Raw genomic sequence first — 24939 nt, 5'->3', positions numbered from 1 at the left:
TTAATCCTAGACAGTGTGCATCATTTAATCATACAAATAAACACTTACATTTTGATTAAAATTTATTCCCACCTTTGTGATAGTTTCCAATTTTCCTTAGTGTGCTAAAAAGTAAAACCACTTCTTTATAGTTATTACAACAGACCAGTGAATGGCCCTTCAGAACAGGTAAAACAATTATTACTTTCATAGTAAGTATATGAAAATGCTCCCACTCTGCACTACAAATTATATCATTTTCATCTTTGTTAACTGAATGGGCAAAAGATTGTTGTTTTAACTGCTAGTTATTTGATAAATAATGAAGTTTAATTTTCCTAAGTTTATTGGTCACTTGTAATTTATCCACTTTGCAATGCATGTGCATGTCAGTTCTCTTTTTTTTTATTGCATACATATCTTTTTTTCCTAAAATAATCCATGCAACAGGGATATTAATTCTTTTTATCATAAACTTTGCAAATATACCCTCATTTCCTTTTTTTAATTTTTACTTTTTTAGGGCAAAGCACTCTTTTTTAAAAACCAGTTTTTACTGACTTTCATGTAGCTTTTATAGGATTAGATCAATTACACAAAGGGAGAAACACATGCAATTCATTAGTATTTTAAACTAAACTTCCAGAAACAGCTTTGTTTGATACTAAACCTGCTAAGGTGAAGGATCTAGTTATTTGCATTCTGCTATCTCTTTTTTTCCCTGAGTCTTTGTTTTTAAAACAGCATTAAAAATCAAGCACCAACCCCTACAGTGGCCCTTATATGTGGCCAGATGTCTAAGCTTTCAGCCCCAGATGGCCTCACCGCCATGCTCCAGGCCTCCAAGCCTGGGGTTCCAGTCTTTCAGAGAGGAAAAGAAAAGTCATGGCAACTGAGCACTGCTTGTCCACAACCCCTGTCCTGGCTCCACATTTCCTTCTATCTCCAGCCCACGGGGCTCTGGGGCACACTACTATCACTGGCACGGCCTTGAGGCATCCTGTCCCGGCAGTCAAGCAGCAGGGCTGAGGGCAGACACCTGTGCCGCCGAAGAGCGTGTAGTGCAATGACATACCAGAAAAATAGAGCTCCTGAGCGCCAGTCACTCAAACTTAAAGTAACCTTTAAAAAAGTCTGATTAATGTATGTTTTCCTGTAAAATTGTCTAACCTACGGAACAGAATGAGAGTCCAGAAATAAGCCCACATAAATTTGGACAATTAATTTTTGACATAGATGAAGAGGCAATTTAAGGGAGAAAGGATAGTTTTTTCAAGAAGTGGTACTGGACATTGTGGTGGCTTTAAAAATGTGTCTACAAATCCTTTGACACTTCCCTGTTCGCTAAGTGGAGAGTGATTCTTCTCCCCTGCAGTGTGTGCTGGACTCAGTGGCTTGCTTCCAGCAAACAGCAGCAGGCGTGGAGGGATGTCACTCTAAGATGAAGTTAAAAAGGACTGCCTTCTGTTGTACTCACTCACTTTCTCAGTCCCTTGAATCACTCACTCTGGGAAGCCAGCTTTCATGTGCCAATAAGGACACTGAATCAGCCCATGGTGAGGCCACCGTAGTGGGGAACAGAGGCCTGCCAGCCACCACCTGGAGACACCTGGGAGCCATCTTCTAAGGCCTTTCAGCTGCCATGAGACTGAGCTAGGAAATGAGCAGTTTTTCCTCAGTGGAGCCCTGAGGGGACTACACCCCAGCAAAGAGCAACCCCATGAGATGCCCTGAGCCAGAACTGGCCATTCCAGCTACTCCCAGACACCTGACCCAGAGGACCGATGAGATTATAATGTTGCTTGCGTTCAGCCACCAAGTTTGAGGTAATCTGTTATGCAGCAATATATCATATAAACATCCACGTGCAAAACTAAGAACTTAATGCATACAAATGTATATAAAAATTAACTTAAAGTGGCTCTTAAACTTAAAATGGTGAAAATAAACTGTAAAACTATGAAACTTACCAAAAAAATAAAAGAAGAAGAAAATATTTTGACCCTGGATTAGGCAAAAAAAAAGGCTTATATAATACCAAAATCTTGATCCATAAAAGGAAAAAATTGATAAGTGAGACCTCAATAAAGTTAAAATATTTTTTCTGTGAAAGACACCACTAGGAGAAGGAAAAGAAACTACAGCCTAGAAGAAAATACTTGAAGATCACATTTCACAGAGGACTTATACCGAGTGTATATAAAGAACTCTGAAAACTCAAAAGAAAAAGCAACCAACTTTAACAATAGGCAAAAGATTTGAACAGACACTTTACCAGAGACAAGCAATTTTCAAAGGGAAAAAAAAAGACTTGGAATTGAGTGGGATGATTTGATTTTGTATTAATATAATATTTGTATAGATAATCCAATGAATATTGATATACTAAATCTAACAATATTTTTCAAATCAAGTTGATACCTTCTGCTTTCATCCATGAGGAAGTAATAGAAGTGCCTTCCTGATATTAAAAATAATAAAACTGGATAGAATGTTTGAAGGAATTTTCTTTTTCTTACAATGGATAACATGGCAAAGGACAATGGTCCCTTTGAGAAGACAAACATGCCAGGTCTTGGCTTCCTGACAGGGTGAGGTCCTGGACCCTGGCTCAGGGAGCAGGAGCCCAAACCAAGACATCAGCCCCACTGAGCTGAGGCGGAGGAGGGCAGGATTTGGAACTTTCAGGGCAGGGCACTGAAAACAGAAGGGGGCTTCACAGAGGGTGGCCCAGAAAGCTGCATGGGTCTTAGACTGAGGGCTGGTCTGTGCAAGCCCAGGCCAAGACACCCAGCCATCTACCAATGAGTGGCCACTGCAGGGCTGGGAGCAGGACGGAGATATATGAGGACAGGCAGGGCCGAGGGACTAGGCCTTCTTACGGCCTCCCTCACACGTCAGGGATTCACTTGAGGCACCAGAAAGGCCATGCATTAAGAAAAAGGACAAAACCGAAAGAAACCAGTCCTAAGAAAGAATAAACTATGCCTCAAAGGGTCATGAGGAGCTGACAATAACTTAACTGCCAGCCAGAATAAAACCTAATGCTTTTAAGGAAGGCATAAACCAAATACCCTATAACTTATCATCCATAATGTTCAGTGTGCAATAACAACAGTGTAAGAGGAAGGAAAATGTGAACCATAATCAAGAGGAAAAAAAAAGCAGCCCATAGACGCAGACAACATGAAGACCCAGGGCTCAGAGGAAAAGTTGGACATAATGAGCGAAAATACATGGATATATCAGCAGTGAATTGGAATTACAAAAAAGAACCAAGTGGAAATTCTAGAAGACAAAAGTGCACCATCCAATATGAAAACATGACTTGATGGGCTCAGTGACAGACTGGAGACTTATAGATGACAGTCAGCGAACTTGAACACAGCGTAACAGAAATCATCCAGTCTGAAGAACAGAGAAAAGAAAAAGATGATAAAAGGATGAACAAAGTCTGAGGTTTGGGCAACAAAGTCCACGGGTTTAACATACATGTAAACGAGTCCTAGGAAGAGAGGAGAGATGGGGGAAAAAATAAAACAAATCTGAAGACATAATGGAAAATTTACCTCAATTTGGTGAAAAATATCAAACTACAGAGCCAAGATGCTTGGTGAACCCCAAGCAGGATACATACAAAGACCAATGCAAACCAAGCATGTCACAGACTATGAAACAAACAAACCAAAACAAAACCAAAAGATAAGGAGAAAATTGTAAAAAAGCGGCAGAGAAAACTGACACATTATGTGCCCAGCAGCAATCTAAAGGAGGCAGGCTTCTTACCATGAATAATGGATTCTAGAAGACAAATGTTATATAAATGAGTCAAAAATGGCTCCTGTACATTGGCCCCTATTTATTTATTCACAGCAGGCTGAGACCCATTAGCTCAAAAGCTCTCAGACACCAAACTCAAATTTTCACACATCCAATTGTTTTCAATGTAACCCAAACAAGTAGATTTCTAGCCATCTAGGGTCTGCTTGCTTTGCACATCCTTAAGAAACTGCACCCCAAATCTGCTAATTATAAAGAAGACTTTGTGGCTCTCAGGACCCCAAGTGGCTGCTGCTGCCTTTTGGAACTCTCAGACCCAGGGTCTCCTTGCTGTGCTGCTGAGTGACATCGTCCAGATACAAAAACCCCTTCTCTAGTCCCTCTCTTACCAACCAGGAGTTCCCTTGCCCTTGTCTCCTTCCTGATGGTGGCCCTGCAGGCAACCTGCTAAGGTCACCCGGATAATATGTGTGGGTGCAACTGCCATCTCATGGTCATATCTATTTCCTAGCTCAGCTCCCAAATTCCCAGAACTCCCTACAACAACAGAAAAAAATCCTTAAAGTGCTGAAAGAAAAATAAGCCAAACTAGCCACCCCAAATTTTATATCTAGGGAAGATATCTTTTAAGAATGAGGATGAAATAAAGATATTTTCAGAGAATTGACAGCTGAGAGAATAATTTGCTGGCACACACACCCAAACCACAGGAAACGCTAAAGGAAGTTCTTTATATTGAAGGTAATGATACTAAAGAGAAAATCAGATTTACAGGGAAAAATGAAGAGCATCAGAGATGGTAAACATGTGAGTAAATATAAAAACCTATTTTTTCTTTTCTTTAAAGATAACTGATTACTAAAATCAAAAATCATAATACTAAATTATTTGGTTTATAATGTATGTGTAATAAAATATATGACAAAGTTGCCTAGAGAATGAAAAGGAAAGGATGAATGGAATTATAAAAAACAAGCATCTAAATATTCAGTGTTCAAGGTAAAAATGTTTTGAGAGAAATTAATTATAAAAAATACTAGCTAAACCAACTACACAGCGAGCCTGTAATGCCACATACCAAAACAATAACCGGGTCATGTAAGGGTCCATCGGTGTGAAGCGTTTCAATGTCATCTTCAATGTTATAATCCCATTCCACGCCAAGATCTATGAAAGTCTTCGACCTGACTTCCTCCCCTTTGCCATTTAAAATATAGTGGCCTGTGGCCTGATTCTTAATTGCTAAAGGAAGAAAAATGAGTAACCGGCATCCATTTTATTTTCTTATATTACAGCTTTGAAGATCCATAGTAAGTCTAAACCCTTCTATAAATGAAAGACCATATTTATTAGCATCAAAGCAATCCAAATGAGAGTCATTTTCCCATGTCCTTCCCGTTCCCTTCATTAGGCATTCAAAATTCTCAGGAAGTATTGCTAACTAGTTAAAAACAGTGGCAAGATGGTTGAAGAGGAGATAAAAATTAACAAATATTCCCATTTGAAAACACTGCCAAAGGGGTTAACAGTTTCTAATTTATTCATCCTATTTCCTCAGAAAGCTGGAAGTATTTTTAAAATAATGGTTACTTCAACAACAATTAATACACATGATTTATACTAGGACAGTGTATACCATAATGTCTTTTTTTTTTTTTTTTTACTGTGTATCTCTTTCAAGTTAAGTCAAAATATTATAGGTACTCAAAATAGTTGAACTACTGTTTAGGCCAACAAACACTATTCCTTATGATTGTGAAATTCTAAGGCCACAGTAGAATTCCTACTTATATAGCTAGGAAATGCTCTTTACTGGTGATAGAACTTGCAATATATTATATATGTACTATGTATTATAAAATAAAATGTTTTCTCTAATGGATAAAAAAATAACCAACAGGCTTTTAAATTTTGGAGGTGCATCAGCATTTACTGATAAATTAGAAAATAAAATTTTAAAAGTTATTACCATTACTGACAACGTGTAGAAAATATGAGTAATTTTAGGTAAATGCATTTGTTTCTCTTGAGATTTTAAACTAGTCTAATTTTTCCAAAGAAAAATTCTAGAATAAAAAATAGGGCATTTCAATTACTGGAGAAAGAACTACAGCTATACAGCGAGGCTATTATGGAATCTGGTAGTGAATATACTTTAAATTCTAAAAAGAAAAAGTCTATGAAACACCATGAAACAATCAATTTTTTAAAGTTACATATGTCAAAAAAGATAATTTACGATAAATTTTCATAGGTTTGACAGATGAGTTAGTTTCAGAAATCTTCTTAGTGCTTTAATAGCTCAAGAAATATGTGAAAGCTGCATTTACATTTGTACATTCACTTTGAATATAAACCCCTTTACAGTGACATTTCTACATGATCCTCTTATAAAAGAGGAAAAGAATCTTTTTTTTGGAAATTATAAACAGGAACAATTTGCAGATAATAAACAGAAAACATGCAGAAAATGGATCTGCATGTGCCAGTCAGAAACTGGACACATACAGACATCAGGAAAAATTTCATGAGACTAGTCAAATCCAGATGTGCTTGCTGCTCAGTCAAAGAACTTAAAATGCACTAAAAAAGGTAGAAAGGGGCACACAGCATGACAGCAACCAAAATATCAGAACGAATGTGCCAACATAAATATGGCAAATGATTCTGATATTATTCCTTAATTTAGTGCATTTTATTAAAATCTTTATTCTTCTCATCCCCTAATACAGAGCAAATTCAAACTTGCCAAATGATATTTTCCCTCATGCAATAATGAACCAACTCAGGTCTCACCAAAAATTAAAACGCCAGTTTTGAATATTTCTTGTTTTAAAGAAGGAACAGTTGGGAGAAACGACCAACAAAAACTACAGAATAATGCATTTGTAAATAATTTTGAATCCTGCACACCTATGTATAGATAGATACCAAGATATATACATATATATCTATATCTATATATGTATGTATGTATATATAGATATATATAGATATATATGTATATATCTTGGTATCTATCTATCTATATTATTTCTTTGACATTTCTCATTTTAAGTGCATGTTACAGCAGAGCCAGTGGGCAGAATCACTTACCAAGAATATGAGGGGTAGCCTCGTCTTCTTGGATTAACACATGTCTAGCACCAGGGGGTATATCAAACATCTTAAGGTACCCTTTGCATGTGTAGTAAATATTGGAGGAAGCAAAGGAGAGAACAAAAGCAACAACCGTGGTTAGTTGAGCACTGTTTCATTCTTACTGCTCCTGAGTGCAGAAGAGGGCATCCATAAACTGGAAGAAGCAGTTTCAGAAATTAACCTCAAAGCTTTGGTGGCTTTGGTGACATCTGGCAGGAGATCAGAGGAAAATTTTTATTCTTAAATACAGGGAAAGAAGTTAATCTTGTTTCTAACCCATTCGTTACTTATTTTGTGTTGACCCTACAAATTGTGTCAACAACAGTTCTATACTTTTCTGTGTCTTTGTACGTGATTTTAATTTTCTAAACCATCCTTTCAAATGGGTACAATTTCTGGTGCACTTAGTTGGTGAATATCTTGAGATATTTTGTCTGCTTATATATTATTTTAAAAGCCTAAGTGGTAAGCAGAGATAGCTAAAATTCTAATTAATGAAATCTCTTCATATTTCAAAGCCTGCCTTATTTTAAAGAAATTACAAAAGAAAAATCAGTGAGTTGCTTTCACTTATCATGTGATCAGCAATTAATTTTAAGGCTTTAAACAAGTTTTAATTGGGAATGTTTTAAAATATCTGGTGTAGATTTGGTTGGAAAAATGTCTGCAAGTTATGTGGTACATACACCCTAGGCTCAACCTTCTAATTGAGAAATCACAAAACCAACTTGCCTAATAAATTGTCTTGTGTTTTAAAGTCAGTTATCAGTGATATTACAGTCATTGTCCTATAATGCCAAACCTTCTTAGTATTATCACGTATCCTAAAAATTACCTTAAGATCATTTAGAATTAAGATCATAACGATAAAGCAACAATAGTCAGGGCAAACAGAGAAAACAAGATGTTTTCCCTCATTTCCATCAAAAATAAATGAATATAGGAAGATTATGCAACTCACACCTTTATTACATTATGAAACATATAATTCATCTATTATAGATGAGTAATGACAGAAAATTGAGTCTTAAATACAAAATTGCTGATGGAATCAGAAAGAAATCTGGGTTTTCTGTCTTTTCTATATGGACAATTTTTACCTATGGATAGATTTATCTAACTTTTCTAAATATTTATTCTAAATGATGGGGTCATTTTGGGGCCAGGGTTTTCAGCACCTGAGCCTGGGTCACATTCAGTCTATGAAATGTACCATGTTTGCTGGAGTACCAATAGCTAGAGTAATATGCTTGAGATGCCAAGTGCAGGAAACAGCTTGGTGCCATTCATGGATGCCCATCTTTCCGCAGTTTGCTACAACTTACCCAGTACATTTTTAGCTTCCCTTGTTTCAGCAAGAGAAATATTACGAGCTCCTTTGGGTAAAGTGAAGGCGCCTCTTGTCTTCCCTTAAACAGAATGTCTTTAATTAGTTAAGGGTTCGTGTTTATCAAAGTCTTGCTGTTTAATTGACTATACTATAAGCTATGTAGATTTTATCAGGTAATATAGAAAATACGTTCCATAATTTTATATGTTGAAGTCAAAATGCATTTATAATAGTTAGCTAATGCCAATAAACTGTTAATAGTCAATGAAAGTAAGACCAAGCGTGAACGAGAAATGGTATAGGGGATTTGAAGTTGAATACTTGCAGATTTCATTTTCCAGCAACTTGAATTCTTTATGGCACCTCTTGCTTAAATTTTTCCCTGTTGGAAAAGGTTAATTAGTCTATTGAATAACTGTGATGACAACATTAGTGCAAAGAAATGGATGCTAGATTATCTCTGAACAGTTTGAATCCGTATGGCTGGTTAAAGCTTTCTTCTCTTCTTCTGACCTTGATTCACAGGTTTAGCATAATTTTTGAGGTATCTGAAAAAAAATCACTACCTTATGTTACACATAATATAGAATGGATAAATATGGCAAAACCCATTTTCTTCATATGAGTTTACTCTGGAAATAAAACAAAACGAGTTATTTTACACCTAAAAGAATAACACATAACTGCAATAAAGAGCATGGTAAATTATTTCACATTAAGATGGAGAAAATCACATTATTCCACCAAAACCATATGTGTATAATTCTAATTCTGTTTGCTTTATTAAAATAAGATAATCAGCCAGAAATGGCAATATTTGCTTTTTAACAGTTTTCAAAATGGAAAGCATAGTAAATTATCACACAGGAATAGCCAAGACATTAGTAACGGGAGTAGGGAATGCCTAAGGAAAACAGATTAGAACACAGTCACCTAGCTCTGCCCTCCTCAACACATCAAGGAACAAAGCTGGTATGTGTGGAAATGGCTTCAGTTGGGTAGCTGGGGTATAATGGGAGTAAAAAGAACTAACACAGTTATTCTGTTTGAATAAAGACTAGTTTTTTTATACTTTCTTTTCTTTTTCTACAAGGAAAAATTACCACCATGTCAATGTGCTCTGAGTAAACTAAATCTTTCGTTGTTTTTGTTTTGTTTTATCTTTTTTCTATCGTTCCTTAAGAGACTATATCTTGGATGATGTAAGAGGCTTCTCAAGGGAAGTAACACATTAAATTTATCTTTAAATGTTGAATTCCCAGAAACATTTGCCCAATAAATGCTTAATGAATAACTGAATGATGTTTGTTATAAACTTAAGAAGATATTCATTCATAAATGTTTGTATCTAAATCTTTTATGAAAATTCTGCTGAATATTATGAAAATACTAATAATTTTGCATGCTATTTGTTGCTTTGGTTCCATCTGTTGAACCTTCACCATATGCCTAAGTCCAGGCCACTGACTGTGTAACAAGCACAGAAATTCACACACACAAGCAGTTGTATATCAGGTTATTTTTTGGTCGTATATGCCTCAAACTTGTTTAATATAAAATTTTAAATATTATGTGAAATATGGACCTTACATTAATAGACTTATGAACAGGATAAACTTGTTCACTTTTAAAATAAAAGAAGAAAGGAAGCAAAATAAATGTAATATTTTAAAAGTTGTATTTAAAGTTTCATGATTTTTTTTAACTTCTGATGAGTAATTTATGTGCAGCAGAAAAGTCAGAATAAACAATTCTAATAATTAGGCATAATGCATTTTATTAAAAATACAAAATTAAACAAAACATGGATTTTAGGTAACTACTATAATTGATATTGGTTTTATTTGTTCATTATTTAAATTTAGTAGGTAATTTTTCATCATAGATGCTATGGAGTAGGAACTGTCAAAGTTGCTTAGGTAATGCCGAAAAAGGTAATCTGAATAAGTAAATCAGCAGCTAATTTTTTATAGAGAGAGAGAAAATGCTGCATTCCTAAGAGAAGTCTCAAAAATGCAAATCATAGAGAAGGATATTAAGTTCATGAGACACCTCATCTTACCAAGCTTCCTGGGTGTTCTGGTAAAGGTCCCCTTTACGGTTCGACAGTGGGAATTATCTCCTCCGCAGACACCACACTTATCTTCAACCTTGTTAGAACCGATTTCTTTATCACAGCCCACTTTCTGTGGAGGGAACGTTTTAAATGCAAACTTTAATATGCCAAGTAAAGGCCAGCACACGGGAGAATGATACACCATCTGTTTTATCACGAGCCCACAGTCAGGCAGCCTGCACCAAACTTCCACTCTAACTCTGGGTTTTAATAACTCAGTCTCTTAAAGAGCCACTATATACCCAAACGATTGGTACTCTGGGTATCAAAGGACAAATTTCCCACAGGCTAATGAAATATTTCCCCCAGCATCCACAGTCAATCATCCCTACTTTCAGGGAAATTTTAGTTCAAGTACTTGTACTTTTGTTGTGATGTGGATTTCAGTGTTTAAACTTAGAATTAACTGGATGCGAAAGAGGGAGAAAGAGAAGATTTCATTACTTTTTAAACAAAAGATAAAACACATCTGGCACTGAATTTAAAAAAAAAAAAAAAAGACTTAGGACTATACTGGCGGATGGCTACTATAAAGTAGTCAGAGCAAAAGCACGGTTCCCACGCCTTACTCCCGGCCGCGAGGCATCCGAGTAACTACCCTCCCCCACCCCTACAAGCATCTGCTGGAAATTAGGAAAACTATTTACATCTTGATTTTGCCAGTGACTAAAGTTTGATTTTATTAAGTGCAATTTCTTCCGAATTTAGCTACTGAATTATCTATAGATTCTCACTGTATTGTGATCTTAGTAAGAAAGCGTTAAAAATTTTTTGAAAATACACAGATGAATGAGAGGAAAGGTAGAATGTATGACACTGTGTGAAGCTTTGGGGGAGCGATTTGAACTCACCACGCACTCTCCTCGCACACATATGCTGTACGGGTCTTTGTAGGAACAGCGCGTTCCATCGTGCACCAGCTGCTTCATATAAGCAACATCTCCAGTCTCCTTGGATTGACAGTAAAGGTGGCATCTTTTCTTGGCTGCATAAGATGGACGGTTAAGTCAACTACTTATATAAAATGGTATAGTTGAACAGTACAGTTTACATTAGTTTTAAAATATACACTTTCAATGTGGTTTCCTGAAAACAAAACACCGTGTCAGTAGATAAAATAAGCAGTAGGGGAAAGTATGCATCTTTGGCATATTTGTTTTAACCAGGGTGACCCTACAATTTGACATCTAACCTAGGGTGATTTTGCTAGTGAAAAGGGGCTCTATTAATAACTACACAGGGATAACAGGTATAAACTGAGACTGTCCCAAGCAACCAGGGTGTACGGCTACCCTAGATTGAACCACAGCTGTTCAATGAACGTCCACTCAGAATCAATTTCATTTTAGTGACACTTAAAGCACTGAAAAGGGTTTCTCTTTCGCTTAACCCAATGGCCTAGTATACTTTTTGCCTCTTATAGGATCTCATTAATTAAATCTAATGTAATTTATGTGACTCACTTCACCAAAATAAGTCAGAGTAATGCACTGCAACTTCGAATTCCTACACATACGCATCTCTCCTTTAAAACAGTTTTTCAACTGAACTCTGCAGTGTCTTACATCACACAATAATGCCGTGAATACTCATTTTTATTCACTTAACTAAGAAATGTGTCAAGAAGGTCCCATCTGAACAGATTTCACCGAAAATTCAGGGGAAAGAAGTGAAACATGACAAGGGGATTTCCACGTGCATTTCTTAATAACTAGCGTACAGTACAAAAGTAAAAGGTCATGAAGTGCCTGTTGTTATTCAATAACGGTCTTTTTCTTGTTCCTGACTCAGTTGTAAAATAACTATATCCTCCTCTATTTATTCAGAAAGGAAAGACCACAATATTCCAGAAGCGTCTCCTAGAGGAGGGATTCCAGCTGCACCGGAAAACTCAACATCTCTCACAGGAGTTGCTTTCCACTCGTCTTTTCAGGAGTGACGGTGGTGGTGCTGCTTGCCAGGAACTATTCCATAATTCTCACCTCACCAGAGAAAGGCGTGTGTGAGCCCGATTCTTGGAAACCCAGGAGGACTTACCCCCATAAGCACCAAGTTTTCTAAGTTACCAAGCAGGGATCAAGAGTCCGAGGGATCGGTGTTGACAAAGCTTAAGCTCTAAGTCACCATCCACACAGCAGGAAAAGCGCGGGCGTCTACTACTCACAGTCGGGGTGTTCATACGGCAACCAGTGGTGTTTGGTATTCTGGTATTCGAAGTGGGAGTTACGCTGCTGGCACTGCTGTGCTCTGAAGTCCTCAAAGTGCTTTTGGCATTCTTCTGTATTACAAAGCTGGTACTCAAAATTAACACCAGGACAGTCCTGACCACCATTGATGGGCCTAAAGAAAAGACAATATTGAAAGAGGCCTTTTGGCTCTGGTCCAGCAGTTGAAGCTTGCAGACACAGGGCTGGAGGGCACAAAGCCAGAGCTTCTGAGCTGCCAGCACAGAGTGAATGAACTCATACTTCCTAAGCTTTCCTTTCCAAACGCACTATCCTCTCCCTGCCAGGCGGGTGACAGAAAGAATCCCCAAACTCAACTTGAATCAGTATATTTTAAAACAGTATTATTTTCAAACAATATATTTTAACTGCATGGCGGTATATAAAGCAACAAAAAACAGGGGGGAGGATATCGCTCAGTGGTAGAGCATGTGCTTAGCATGCATGAGGTCCTGGGTTCAACCCCTGGTACTCCCACTAATAACAACAACAACGAAAACCCCAAAACCAAAAAGCAAAACAAAACAAAAAACAAATCTAAAACAAAAAAGAAACAAGAAGAGGCATATGGTCTCAGAAAAATTATATTTTCTCTCACATATAAAACATGCAGACGCAACACAAAGAAACACTGATCACAGCTCCATGCCTCCCTTTCCTAACACGCACCATGCAGACCATAATCCTCTCTTCCTTAGAGAAAAACCGGGAGGATTAAACGGGTTAGCATGTTTAAAACACTTAGAACAGAGTGTGGCTCATAGTGAAACTTAGCTGCTCTTACTTCCATGATTTTTGTGTTTGTTGCTTCTACAAATGCTACCACCATCCCTCCCCACGAAGACTTGAATGTCACACTCAGTCTTTATAAAAGACAGGCTCAGAGCCATCCTGTGGCCAAAGAAAATGGGTACTCACATGTTAACCCTAGACAAGGAAGAATGTCCTAAGTCTGATGTTCCAGTTAAATAAGGGTTGCTGAGTGCACAACAGGGATTCAAAAAAGTTATTCAAGTGAACTAATGGATAACTTTGCCCCCAACAGTTCCCTGGCCTTCTTTCCCCATCTTCCTGCCGCCCACCTCTGAAGCTCTACTCCGAACTCTGAAGTGAGGGAGCCACTGTGGCCGGGCTGCTCCTGCCAACAGCCTGTGCTTCCTACAGCGGGACTCACAGCCTCGGAGCCCAGGGCCTAAGGGCGCAGTGATCCCCTTTCCCGGCTCGCTCCGTAATTCTCCCAAACAACAATTTCTTCAAAAATCTCTAATCTTAACTAAGGACTACTCTTCATTAGACTGATAAATAGGGATCTACCCCAAATAGACACTTAAACCCTTAGTTTTTATGGTCTGTCTTTTACAGGTACTTCACGAAACAGATTATTAATAACATAACATTGAAGCATTTTCTGGTCTCGCCCCAAATAACCCGAACGACAGGAGTTATACTCACATTGGATTATTGCACTGGCGTGTTCTGAAGCGAACACCAGTTCCACACGTCCGGGAACAGGAGCCAAATTTGGTCCATGATCCCCAGTTGCCATCTTGTTTTTGTTGATTGGCGTTCTTCCACATGCAGTGACCCTTATAGCACCACTGAGGAAAGGACAAGAAGCAATCAGGGATCACGCATGTGCTAGAGCCGAAGCTGTTACACAAGGACCCCAGGTGGAGAACTTCACTTCTTGTCTTTTTTTTTTCTTTTTCAAGTGAAAATGCATTTTAAATGATCCCAAAGCACTTACAACAACAAGGTGCCCTATACACAGGGTAATTTAGACTTGCATATGTTAAGTCTATGAGTAAAATGAGAAAATAACATTCACTCAGACAAGTTTTTAAATGACCCATAGACCAGTGAGTATCAAACATCATCATCTTACTGGTTAAGTAAGGATGCTCCGAGCACCTGACCTGCCAGCAGGTGCTAGTCTGTCCTTCATCCCTCCTATTTATAGTATTGGAGTTTTATTTTTTAAGGATGATATGCTCCCCTTTCAAATAATGACAGGAAACTATATGCCTTAACTTAGAAAATAATTATCATAACATGCTGCAAAACACTTGTATGTAGTTTTTGAAATCTCCCTTCACAATGATTCTGAGCAATAGATAGGGCAGACAGATTATCTTTCCCTTTCAGATGAGGAAAACTGGGAACTGGAAAGGCTCATGAGTAGCATAAGGACCCCCTGACCAGAAGTCTAAGTGGGAATACTAAAACCCAGACACTGCAGAGGCTGAGAGCTGAGTGGGCCCAGCATACAGCAGATGCTCAGAAGCTGCTGGTTCTTCTCCTTCCCGACATCTGGACTTGTTTTTTTCATCCTACACACAGTGAAAGTGTTTCTTCAAACTCAACTTCGGTAAATTTAAACAGAACACAAATATATGTAGGGAAGTTAGATGTGCGGAGTTGGCTCACAGGATATCTTTTTCATACAGCAAAAACGAATCAACTCATAGCTGCCTTTGTTTCTTCGGTCACAGGTTTGTAATACCGAATGCGACACGCCGCATGTAATGTGTCTAGCAGAGTGCCTAACATAGTTTAAACATGAATAATGGCGGGTTTTATTATGATGATGATGCTTGTAATTCTTATAGAAAGTACAGTGTATACACATTCAAAATAGAGCTTTAAAGGGCTTTAAAAGCACTAAAAGCTATATAAATCTTCTTTGCCAGGTTTTGGTCCCATCTACAATATCTTATTTCCAAACTAGTCAAGGCTCTTCAACTTGAGTTCTTAACATGCCTTTGTTTTGGGTTTCGTGATCTTTCCCCTCATGAGTGCTGTAGCTTGGCACTTGGCCAGTATCTGAGCATTCAATCCTCACTACACAAGTTGAGATTGAAACCTTCTGGGCATCCTTCCCCAAGGAGCAAGGCCAAATCTCCTGTATACGTTCACATGACTTGATTTCTGGACAACTTTCACAAGGAGTGGGGGTGCCAGCCAGTACATCAAATCCCATTAGCAGGGGCCCAGATACTCTGCTGAGCTGCTGCTGCTTAGCCTATAATTCGTGGGCTGAATGGTGGTCCCAAAGATGTCAGGTCCTCATCCCTGAAATCTGTAAATGTTACCCTGTTTGAAAAACAGTTTTTGCAGACGTAATTAAATAAGGATTTTTAGATGGGGAGATTATCATGGATATGCAGGTGGACCCTAAATGCCATCATATGTACGCTTATAAGAGAGGGGCAGAGGGAAATGTGCACGCAGGAGAGAAGCGAGCAGTGTGGCCCCAAAGTCAGAGGTCAGAGTGGTGCAGCCCCATGTCATGGCCTTCAGGCAGACACAGAGGCTGGAACAGCCAAGAACAGATTCGCAACTAGACCCTCTGGAGGGAGTACCATCCTGACTGCACACTGATTTCAGCTCAGTGAAACTGACTTTTTTCTTCCAGCCCCCAGGACGGAGAGATAATTTCCCGTTGTTTTACGCCGCTGAGTCTATGGTGACTTGTCCTAGCGGCCGCGGGACATAGTGCACGATGTTAACACAGTACCACGATGAAACGTGAGGTACTGTGGTTTTCTTAAAAAGTGTCCATGCATGTCATTTTAAAGATGATTATCCTTATGGTAGCTCACAGAGAAAAAAATGTGACAATGAATATATATATGTTCACGTATAACTGAAAAATTGTGCTCTGCACTGGAATTTGACACATTGTAAAATGATTATAAATCAATAAAAAATGTTAAAAAAAAAAGATGATTATCATGCAACGTGTCTAACATCTTCATTGTATAAACAGATTACACTCACTTTTCCAGCAGCACATTCGGTCCCATCAAGTGGGGGTCCTTTTTTGGTCTTACAAAAGTAGGGGTTATCCGGATGGCTACACCAAAGCTGTTTACATGGGTCAAAGGTTCGGAACTGGAAGAAAGAAGCAAACTCTCAGGGACGTACAGATGGCATGACTCGTACCAACCACAGCTGCTCTACGGTTTCCTCAAGTCATGTTTCTCGGACAGTTTAATTCCAAGTCAACAGTCAAAGTTGTGGCATGGGAAGGAAAAGAACAAAAACCACCACCACCTCAGAATTCAAGTGTAGGGTACTTTTATTCTGCTTTTCTAAAATAACAATGATAATCAATGATTCTCTAGATGACTTTTAATATTCTGCACACTATTTCTATCTTATGGTTTTCAAAGAAACAGTATTGGGATTTTAAAGAGAATTAGCATGCAGATTCTCTATAAGTTGGCAACTAAGACAAAATAAATATTTAAAAATCATAGAAATATTAAAATTAAACATTTTTAAAAAGAGAAATTATTATGAACATTAAATATGAAAACATTATAATGGTTTGGTGGCTCTGAAGCTATCAAATGGCTTCTCTTTATCCCTGTGGGTATGACCTAGTCAGATATAAACAATAAAAATGCCCATCCTAGTGAGCCAACTTAAAGCCGAAAACATTTGTCAAGTTTTCTACATGAGATGATGTATTCCAGGTGTTAACAAAACATCACAATACATTCATGTGATTTATAAAGTACTTTCCATATATTTGATCCTGGTAACTATCTGTGGCTGAGAAATATGGGTTACAAAGAAAGACTATGGTGATGGATACAAGTAAGGCAGTTGCAGAGCCAGACCAGAATCTTAGCTTTCTCACTCTTAAGAATGTTTTTTATTTTCCTAAAACGCTACATTATCATAACCAAATGTGTGTACTTTTTTCTCACCTACTCTCTTTCTAATGGTAAACATCTTATCATTCTTTAGATAGATTTTAAAATACAGATATCAAACACCAGTTTACCCATATATCCATTGTCTACACCACTAATTATCTGCATACAGCCTTATGGTCATAGCTTTTTTTTTTTTTTTAATAAAATTAGTACTCATTTTGAACCTGGGTTTTTTGTTCTGATTCCTATAACCTAATGCAGAAATTGTACATTTCCACAAAAATGGCGCCAACGCTTTAGAATTCTCAGGTCTAAACACTAGTGCAGGTAATTAGGAGCGGACAGCATATGCCTTCCAGACCAAACAGTTGTATGTATCTGCGTGTGGAGCATTTAAAACAGCAGATGAACTTCTTTTGATGAAATATCCTTTTTTCATATAGAGCTTGCTCCAACATATAAAAAGCCCTTGTTTACCAGATGTGTGACTTAAGCAAGTTGCTTAATCGCTATAAGTCCTGGCTTTATCATCTATAAAATAAAAGTATCCCAACTCCCTTCTAGCCTATCAGAAGGATTAAATAAGATAGTATATTTAAAGCTTAGCTTTAGCAGGTAGTGACACAGCAAACACAAAACCACCGGTAGACAGTCTTGCACCAGTGAGTCTGGAGAGCTCACCAAACAGGAACTACACAAATGGATTTCAAGATGCAAAATCTAAATTGACTGTGAGTAACATACCGCAGTGCACATTTTATAACCAACCCCAAAGTCAAAACGACATTGCTCATCCATAGAATAATTGATTCCAGGAAGTTCTGGGAGTTTGGGCCAGTCATGTTCAAAAGGGTCATCAAGGAGACAGTCATAGGAGCTGTAGGAAGGAAAATATTGTGCATTGTTAAGTGTTTGTTTTTTGTAATCATGCTCTAATGAAAAAGTATTCTTAGGTTACATACTCTGGAATTTCATCAGATCACAGAGCACAGTGACAAAGCCACATCTTTCAAGGTTTTTGGTTTCAGTTCTGTTTAGAAAAAGGCCATTCGTCTTCATTCATCCCAGGAAAATAAGCCAAGCATACTTAGAAACGCAGTAGAACCAGGACAACCTTATTCGTGTCCCTAGCTGAACTCCCACATGGTGTGGCAGGGCAGATCCTGACACCTATATGGTATATAGGATACAGGATGTAGGTGGTATACCCTGCAGGCATTACGTGACCATTCGTTCCTCCTCCTCACATCAACTTTGATCATTAGTCACAGATTCCATAAAGAATTTACTAAAAGGAAAGCACAGATTAAAAATTCACTTAGATTCTAGGCTGGTGGCTTAAAATAGTGCAATTACATTATGGAATCACTGTGCCCAAAGCTGAGTCACAAGAAAATGTTTATCATGAACAACAGTTTCCATTCACTGGGAGCTCTGTTATGACCTAGTTCCTAAGAGCCTGTTTTACGTCTGTATTTCTGCTATAACGCTCCCATGACATGCAGAAGGACCTACTGGATGTATCTTTTCAGTTCTTGGCCACTGCACCGGGACCAGTGGTAACGATGAAACGCAGCTTGCACCAAGGGAGCCATGACACTCCCCATTGCGGTCTCATCGCCACACCTGTTGCCTTGTCCATCGTGCTCCATTCCCAACCTGGAATGCAAAGTGACACGCTACTGCTAAGAATCATCATATGGGCCAAGTGCGTAATTTCTGTTTTGAAATTAAGTACCAGGAACAGGTATTTTTTACGTCAATGTGGCTTTTGTGGATGAGTCCCAGAAACTGGGAAATGGAGAGAAATCTGACAGAAATGCCTTTCTCATTAGATAGTTACGAAAAGCCTGGGAGTGTCTCTGCAAGCCAGAGTCACTCATTTAGTTGCAGCGAGTGATCCCTCCGCCGCTGTCAGCTCCTCTCACTTGGCAAGGGACGAGAGTAGCATGCTGGCGAGCACTCTGCCCAAAGTGTGAACAATACCAAGAGAAGCAGGGAAGAAAAGACCTTTCTTTCTTTCTTTTTTTTTCCTCTTTATAGCTGTCAACAGTGACTTACACATGGCCAGTTTCATGGGCTACAACAAAAGCAGATGAAAAACCATCCTCATGATTCAGGGTACAGCTTCTCACTGGATGACACATGCCTGTGACTGGAGCATATCCTGTAGAGAATAACAATTACTTTTATTTTCGTTTTATGAGAAAACCCATTAAGAATTACTCCTGGACCTTTGCCTGGGTGTAGGGGGGAAGCTTTTCAGGAAACAGAGGCAGAATTGTTTCACTGCTAGCATTGTGCCACAGTCTCGGGGAAAAGCCACAGGTAACGGGCTCTAAAAAGATTCACTCGGTCTGCATTTTCTCCCTTCCTAAGGGAAAGGACTGCCTGGGGTTAGCATTCTGTTCTGCCCACCAACTAAGCTCTGTCTCCCTGCCATAGTGAATGGTCTTTCGTATCACAGTCCTGATGAAGGGAGCCAGAAATTCCATCAATGCTGAAAAGAAAATTGTCAGTCTACTTTTTCCCAAAGTCAGCATCAGAATTTATTAGATAAATGTAAACTGACTTGGGAAGAAAGGCCTTTGGCAGCAGACGTTTCTCATGGCATCTCCCCTCCCGTTCCCAGCCGTTCGTGGAAATCACACTGCATTTTATAGCATCCCCTCCATAACCCACATGCACACCCATTATTGTAGAGGCAAGTGCCATTTATTATGGGATTTAAGTGGCATTTAACGTGCTGAATTCCACAGAAGTCACTGGAAGCAATAGAAAGAAAATCTACGCTTGGCTGGGGCACGGTAGAAAGTGGTGGTGGGGAGTTGGACATTTGAACAAACTCCCTGATTTAGGATTACTTTTGAAAAGTCATGCCCTTAAGTTTTTCTTCTACATATTAATGGAAATACCTTGCATTCCAGCAGGTCCAAAGTCTTGCCTGGTTAGGAAAATTGCATGATCATGGTGTTCAGAGTGATTGGGATCAGATTTTTGTTGTTGGCAAGCCCAGCGGCACACGTTCTCCAAGCTCCTGGATGGATTTCCCCTTTCTATGAGGCTGATGGACTAGGAGGGAACAACATGATAAGGACATACGCAGCATCTCCCCAAGGCTGCTTTTAATAACTTTCCCTGGGAAGTTAATGATTGGGATTACAGTAAGTAAATAATGTACAATAATATTATTGGGGGCTTTTTTAGATATCCACTTTCACTTGGAAATTCTAAATGCCCATGAGGGATACCTTTATGATGATCAGTATTACCTGGGTGAAAGGTGACTGACATTACATTTGGTGGAAATATGTGATACTGAGATGTGCTATTGTGAAGCAATTCAATATTAATGAATTGGGTAAAAATTCTGGTATGAATTCCTGATTCAGCTGAGATTTTCAGTTTCATAAATATTAAGAACAAAAATAGAGGACAGAGGGAAAGATTGGGGCATGAGACTTTTTTTCCAGAGATGTTAAAGTGAAAGATCTTCAGTTTCAATTTTTTTTTCAGTCCATATGGGAAAAATGTAAGTATTTCAATGAGCTGGCAAAGCTGGTCAAAACTTCATTTATGAAGAACGGTCAAATTATATAAACTTCACACTGAAAGAAAACTACCATTTTTTTTTACCTTACCTCAGTGAAGAGGGATATACTCTGATTTTTCAGTTCTGAGAGATGGATTGACATTCCTTGGAATGCTGCTACTATCCCATTATGGTCAGGAGTTAAAAGTTCAGAGGGAAAGGGCCCATCCTTTAAGAGCCCAGGAGCCACACTTCCCAGAGTAGTTCTGATGGAATGAGAAACTGAACTTGGAATCCCAAATCAGTCCCTACTTGGCTGACAGGCTTGAGAATTTTGTTACATGTCAGCAAATGTTGTTATCAGTGTTTACATTCTTAATCTCAAAAAAAAAAAAAAAAAAAGCTTGATTTGTTATATGCTGATCACTTACTTCTCCAAACAAATGATTTAACAACCAATTGAAGGCTGTTAACATCTCCAGCTGGAGTTGACTTGCATTCAGTGTTGGAGACACAAAGTAGGTCAGGTTGGTGGATAAACTAAAGATCAAAGACACCCTCTCATCAGAAAATGGTAAATTTTAATACATAATGAAATGAAACCACATGGAAATTTTCCTGCTTGCTAAATACATAATTTCACTAGTGTTCCATAATCAGGAGGATTAATTATGGGAGGGGTGAATGTAATTTTGAACATCAAGAAAGTTGCCAGTTAGTCACTCCCCCTGTATTTTCTCCTCAAAGGGAGAGACTATTATGTCTATTCCATTATTTCCAAGGACAGGGACACATCTAGTACCATTTTAAAGCCAGCTAAATTTACATTCCATAAAATGCCTATGATATACATTTTGACCCAACGTTTTGTTTTCAAAAAGATTAAACACTTTATAAATTAAAAAAAAATTCACTGTGTGCTTCACTTTTCTTAACTGGAAAGATATGCATGTACAACATGGTTTTTAACAAATCATGGGAGGGTAAGGATCTCTGTTCTTTTGCTTCACTAATATTTTTGAAGCAGCACCTAGAAAGCACCTGACATACAGTAGGTACTAAATACAGATGTTTTGAATTCATAAATGAATCATAAATTTGATGATGATGATGATGAACTAAGGGAATTCTCTTTCCTTACAACAGTATCCATTCATTATATCCCTGCAGTCATGCCTAAAACCAGGATAATTATCTCCAACTCCATTAGACAGAGGTAAACAAAGCAAACGGTACCAACCCCAAAATCATTCATCATCTGCTCTAATTTAGAGAGCTCAGTTCATTGTGGCGGTTTCTCTCCATCAGTTCAGAGCAACCGAGGTCTATGTGAGACATATCTATGCCACAGGTCAGGTATGGCTTTGGTAAGCTAATGTTTGCTAACCCCATCTTTAATGTTCATCATTCACATTTTACCTTTGTGTAACCCAGCATTATCATTCGCACCAGGACCACATTTATATGCACTCCGAGCGACTCATCGTGGTAAATTTCATTCACCTAGAAACAAAGCAGATAGTAACTAGGAGAAAGGCAATATGAAGGATGTCATAGGATGCACAACATTTCAGGGCTCAGCCATGCAATTCCAAATACTGGAGTCAAGTCACTGTTTAAAAATTTAGTTTAAACTGAATGAAAATGAATGAAAATGAAATGAAATCATTTACTGTTAACTTAAGAGTAATTCTTGGTTATGTGAATTGCTGATTTTATAAAGCCCACAGTACCATGAACAAAGAGAATATACTTTAAAAGGACTTCACTAAACCACTATAGCGTTAATGAGACAGGAGGGAAGGGGTTAGGGCACAACCGTTGAAAGAATGACACAGCCATTGAGAACAGGACGTAAACTGGTTAAAACCCAACTAGGCCCAAGATGGCAGAAGATGTGACTTCCAGTAGACCTTGAGCTTCATTATACACTTATTCTAACATATTAGCATGGTAAATGACACTCCCACAGGTGCCATGACAGTTTGAGGCTAACCATAAAAGCCCAAAAAGTGGACAGTGGCCCAATTCCTGGGAATCCCCACCCCTTCCTGAAAGTAGTTGGAATACTCCCCCGGCTTGTTAGCATATGAAATTACTGAGCTTATAAAAACTAACCACCCCACACCTCAAGGTCACTCTCTCTCTTGCCTTTGGAGATGGCCAGCCCTCTGTCTATGGAGTGTGTGTCTCCTAAACTGCTCTCAGTTTCCAGGAAGACCCCTGGTGGCCCTGGGGCCACCTCTTGCCCCTTGAAATGGCCCGCATACTGCCTATGGAGAGTGTATCTGCCTGAATAAACCTACTTTCACTCTACTTCGGCATGCACTTGAATTCTTTCCTGCGAGAAGCCAAGGACCGTCACTTGTTGGGACACATTCCAGGGATTCTCGTGTCCTATTCTCCTGCAACATTAGGAGTCCACATGTACTACAGTCCACACAGAACATTCATCAACCACAACAAGCAACCACAAGAGGGTGACTATGCTCAAGCATGTGCCAGCCGTGAGTGGCTGCAACCATGTGGAGGAAAAGGGCAAGATGTCTTCCTGAGTGCCCCCTCACCACTGGGGGTGCTATGTCTAGTTGGGGTGCCCTTGGAAATGGAGCCAGTGTACAGGAGCTGTGGTGGTCTATCTGTGGGCCAGTAACAGGGTGGCCCTCCCACTGGCCCTCCCCACCCTGCCCAGGAGTGGGGCAGCTGAGGCAACAGTTATTTAGAAGTCCTACAGTATAGAAATCCTTCAATATTTGAATTGCTAAGTACACATAATATGAATATCATCCTGGGTATAGCTCAGAAGGTCAAAGTTGAGTCACTGCTTTTTACTTAGTTTTAAATGTTAAATTAAAATTTCTCCAAGTGATTTGGTATACTTTAGAATCAGATATTAGAACTTAGGCAACCTCAGAGATCATAGTCCAACACAGATTTACACAGATGATAAAGATAAAGACCACAGAGATTAGCTGACATGCAAAAACACATGGTAAATTATTGGCGGGTATGAATATAAAGTAGGCTTATACCCTCTGGTTATGCTAGTGCAAAATCACTGTGAATAAAGATTGCTTAGTTAGTTGGCAAATGCTAGCAGAAATGGGAAAGGTGGAGTTATCTGGCTAGATTTCAAAGTTCTTAGCTGTTCTCAGGAACAGGGAACCAACATTTGTCACAGTAATTAAAAGAAGGATGGAAAATCAACAGCAATTCAACTTGAGATCCAGGAGGTTTGGACAGAAGGCACAGCAAATTTATAACCTACAGAAGAAAGATAGGTACAGTCTTATGAAGAGAAGCTTTAAAAAGAAATATAATTCAAGGTTAATAGGATGGTCTAAGAAAAAGAAATCCTTGAATCATAAAATTGTGAATTGTGACAAAGACCAAGAAACAGACCAAGAAATCTCACATGAAATGTTTTAGGAATCTAATGCAACTACACAGAACACCTTAAAATATCAAGGCCTTAAATGCAGACTAAAATGAATACTTATTGAATTTGCAGATGGAACAAAAAAGGGAAGAACTACTAAGATAAAGGAAAAAGATCCAGGAGAGCTAGTATATACAAAAGATGACAAAGTGTAGTTTAACAAGAAAAGATTTAGGGTCCCTTTAAGTGGAAAAATGCATGTGTGTATATATATACGTATATGTATACACACACACACACACACACACACACACACACACACACATGCATTTACAAACACACACATACAATGGTAAGACCCAATTTAATACCTCTTCAAGATAGGCCAAGGAGTGGAAAAAAATTTGCAACTCACTCTTGCAGTGCACAGGTATACAGGCTGGTAGGTCATGCCCAAGTTGTTTTACTATAGACCAGAGAACACCTGAAGTATTGAGTTCATTTTGTCTGCTCTGTTTTATAAAAGAGGTGTAGACAAACAGGAAGGTATCCAGGCTTCTCTTTAAGCAAACAGCATGGAGCTTAGAAAATGTGTCACATAAAAAATGCTGGGCGGTCTCTAGTAGTCTCAGTTGACATCTCGGTTTGACCTATCATTGCTCGTGCGGTCTTCATCTTTCTGAGCCTCAATCAAATGGACATACTATCACCTCAGAGGGCTGGGGAAAGAATTGAAAGATTTAATTCACGCACACAAATTGCTCAAAAATTTTATGAATGAGAAGGAGAG

General features: G+C 38.6%; 1 protein-coding gene across 3 annotated transcripts in view; it reads right to left on the bottom strand.

Moving 5' to 3' along the window:
• Positions 1–24939, bottom strand: part of ADAMTS3 (ADAM metallopeptidase with thrombospondin type 1 motif 3) — a 241182-nt gene that overhangs the window by 17925 nt on the left and 198318 nt on the right. For 2 of the 3 annotated variants that reach the window (XM_032458332.1, XM_006188688.3), the window contains 12 exons: positions 22190–22273; positions 20154–20310; positions 19300–19405; positions 18754–18897; positions 17983–18115; positions 16352–16465; positions 14024–14169; positions 12511–12686; positions 11198–11331; positions 10293–10416; positions 6856–6936; positions 4838–5001 (listed from right to left, as the gene is read on the bottom strand). In XM_032458332.1, the coding sequence (XP_032314223.1) occupies positions 4838–5001; positions 6856–6936; positions 10293–10416; positions 11198–11331; positions 12511–12686; positions 14024–14169; positions 16352–16465; positions 17983–18115; positions 18754–18897; positions 19300–19405; positions 20154–20310; positions 22190–22273 (1563 nt within the window). Of the gene's footprint in view, positions 1–4837; positions 5002–6855; positions 6937–10292; positions 10417–11197; positions 11332–12510; positions 12687–14023; positions 14170–16351; positions 16466–17982; positions 18116–18753; positions 18898–19299; positions 19406–20153; positions 20311–22189; positions 22274–23076; positions 23267–24939 lie in introns of those variants that run through there. The other variant, XM_032458342.1, reaches the window with a different exon arrangement.

The sequence above is a fragment of the Camelus ferus genome, chromosome 2, assembly GCF_009834535.1.
Source record: "Camelus ferus isolate YT-003-E chromosome 2, BCGSAC_Cfer_1.0, whole genome shotgun sequence".
NCBI lineage: Eukaryota > Metazoa > Chordata > Mammalia > Artiodactyla > Camelidae > Camelus > Camelus ferus.
This window is presented reverse-complemented; position numbering and strand designations above follow the sequence as displayed.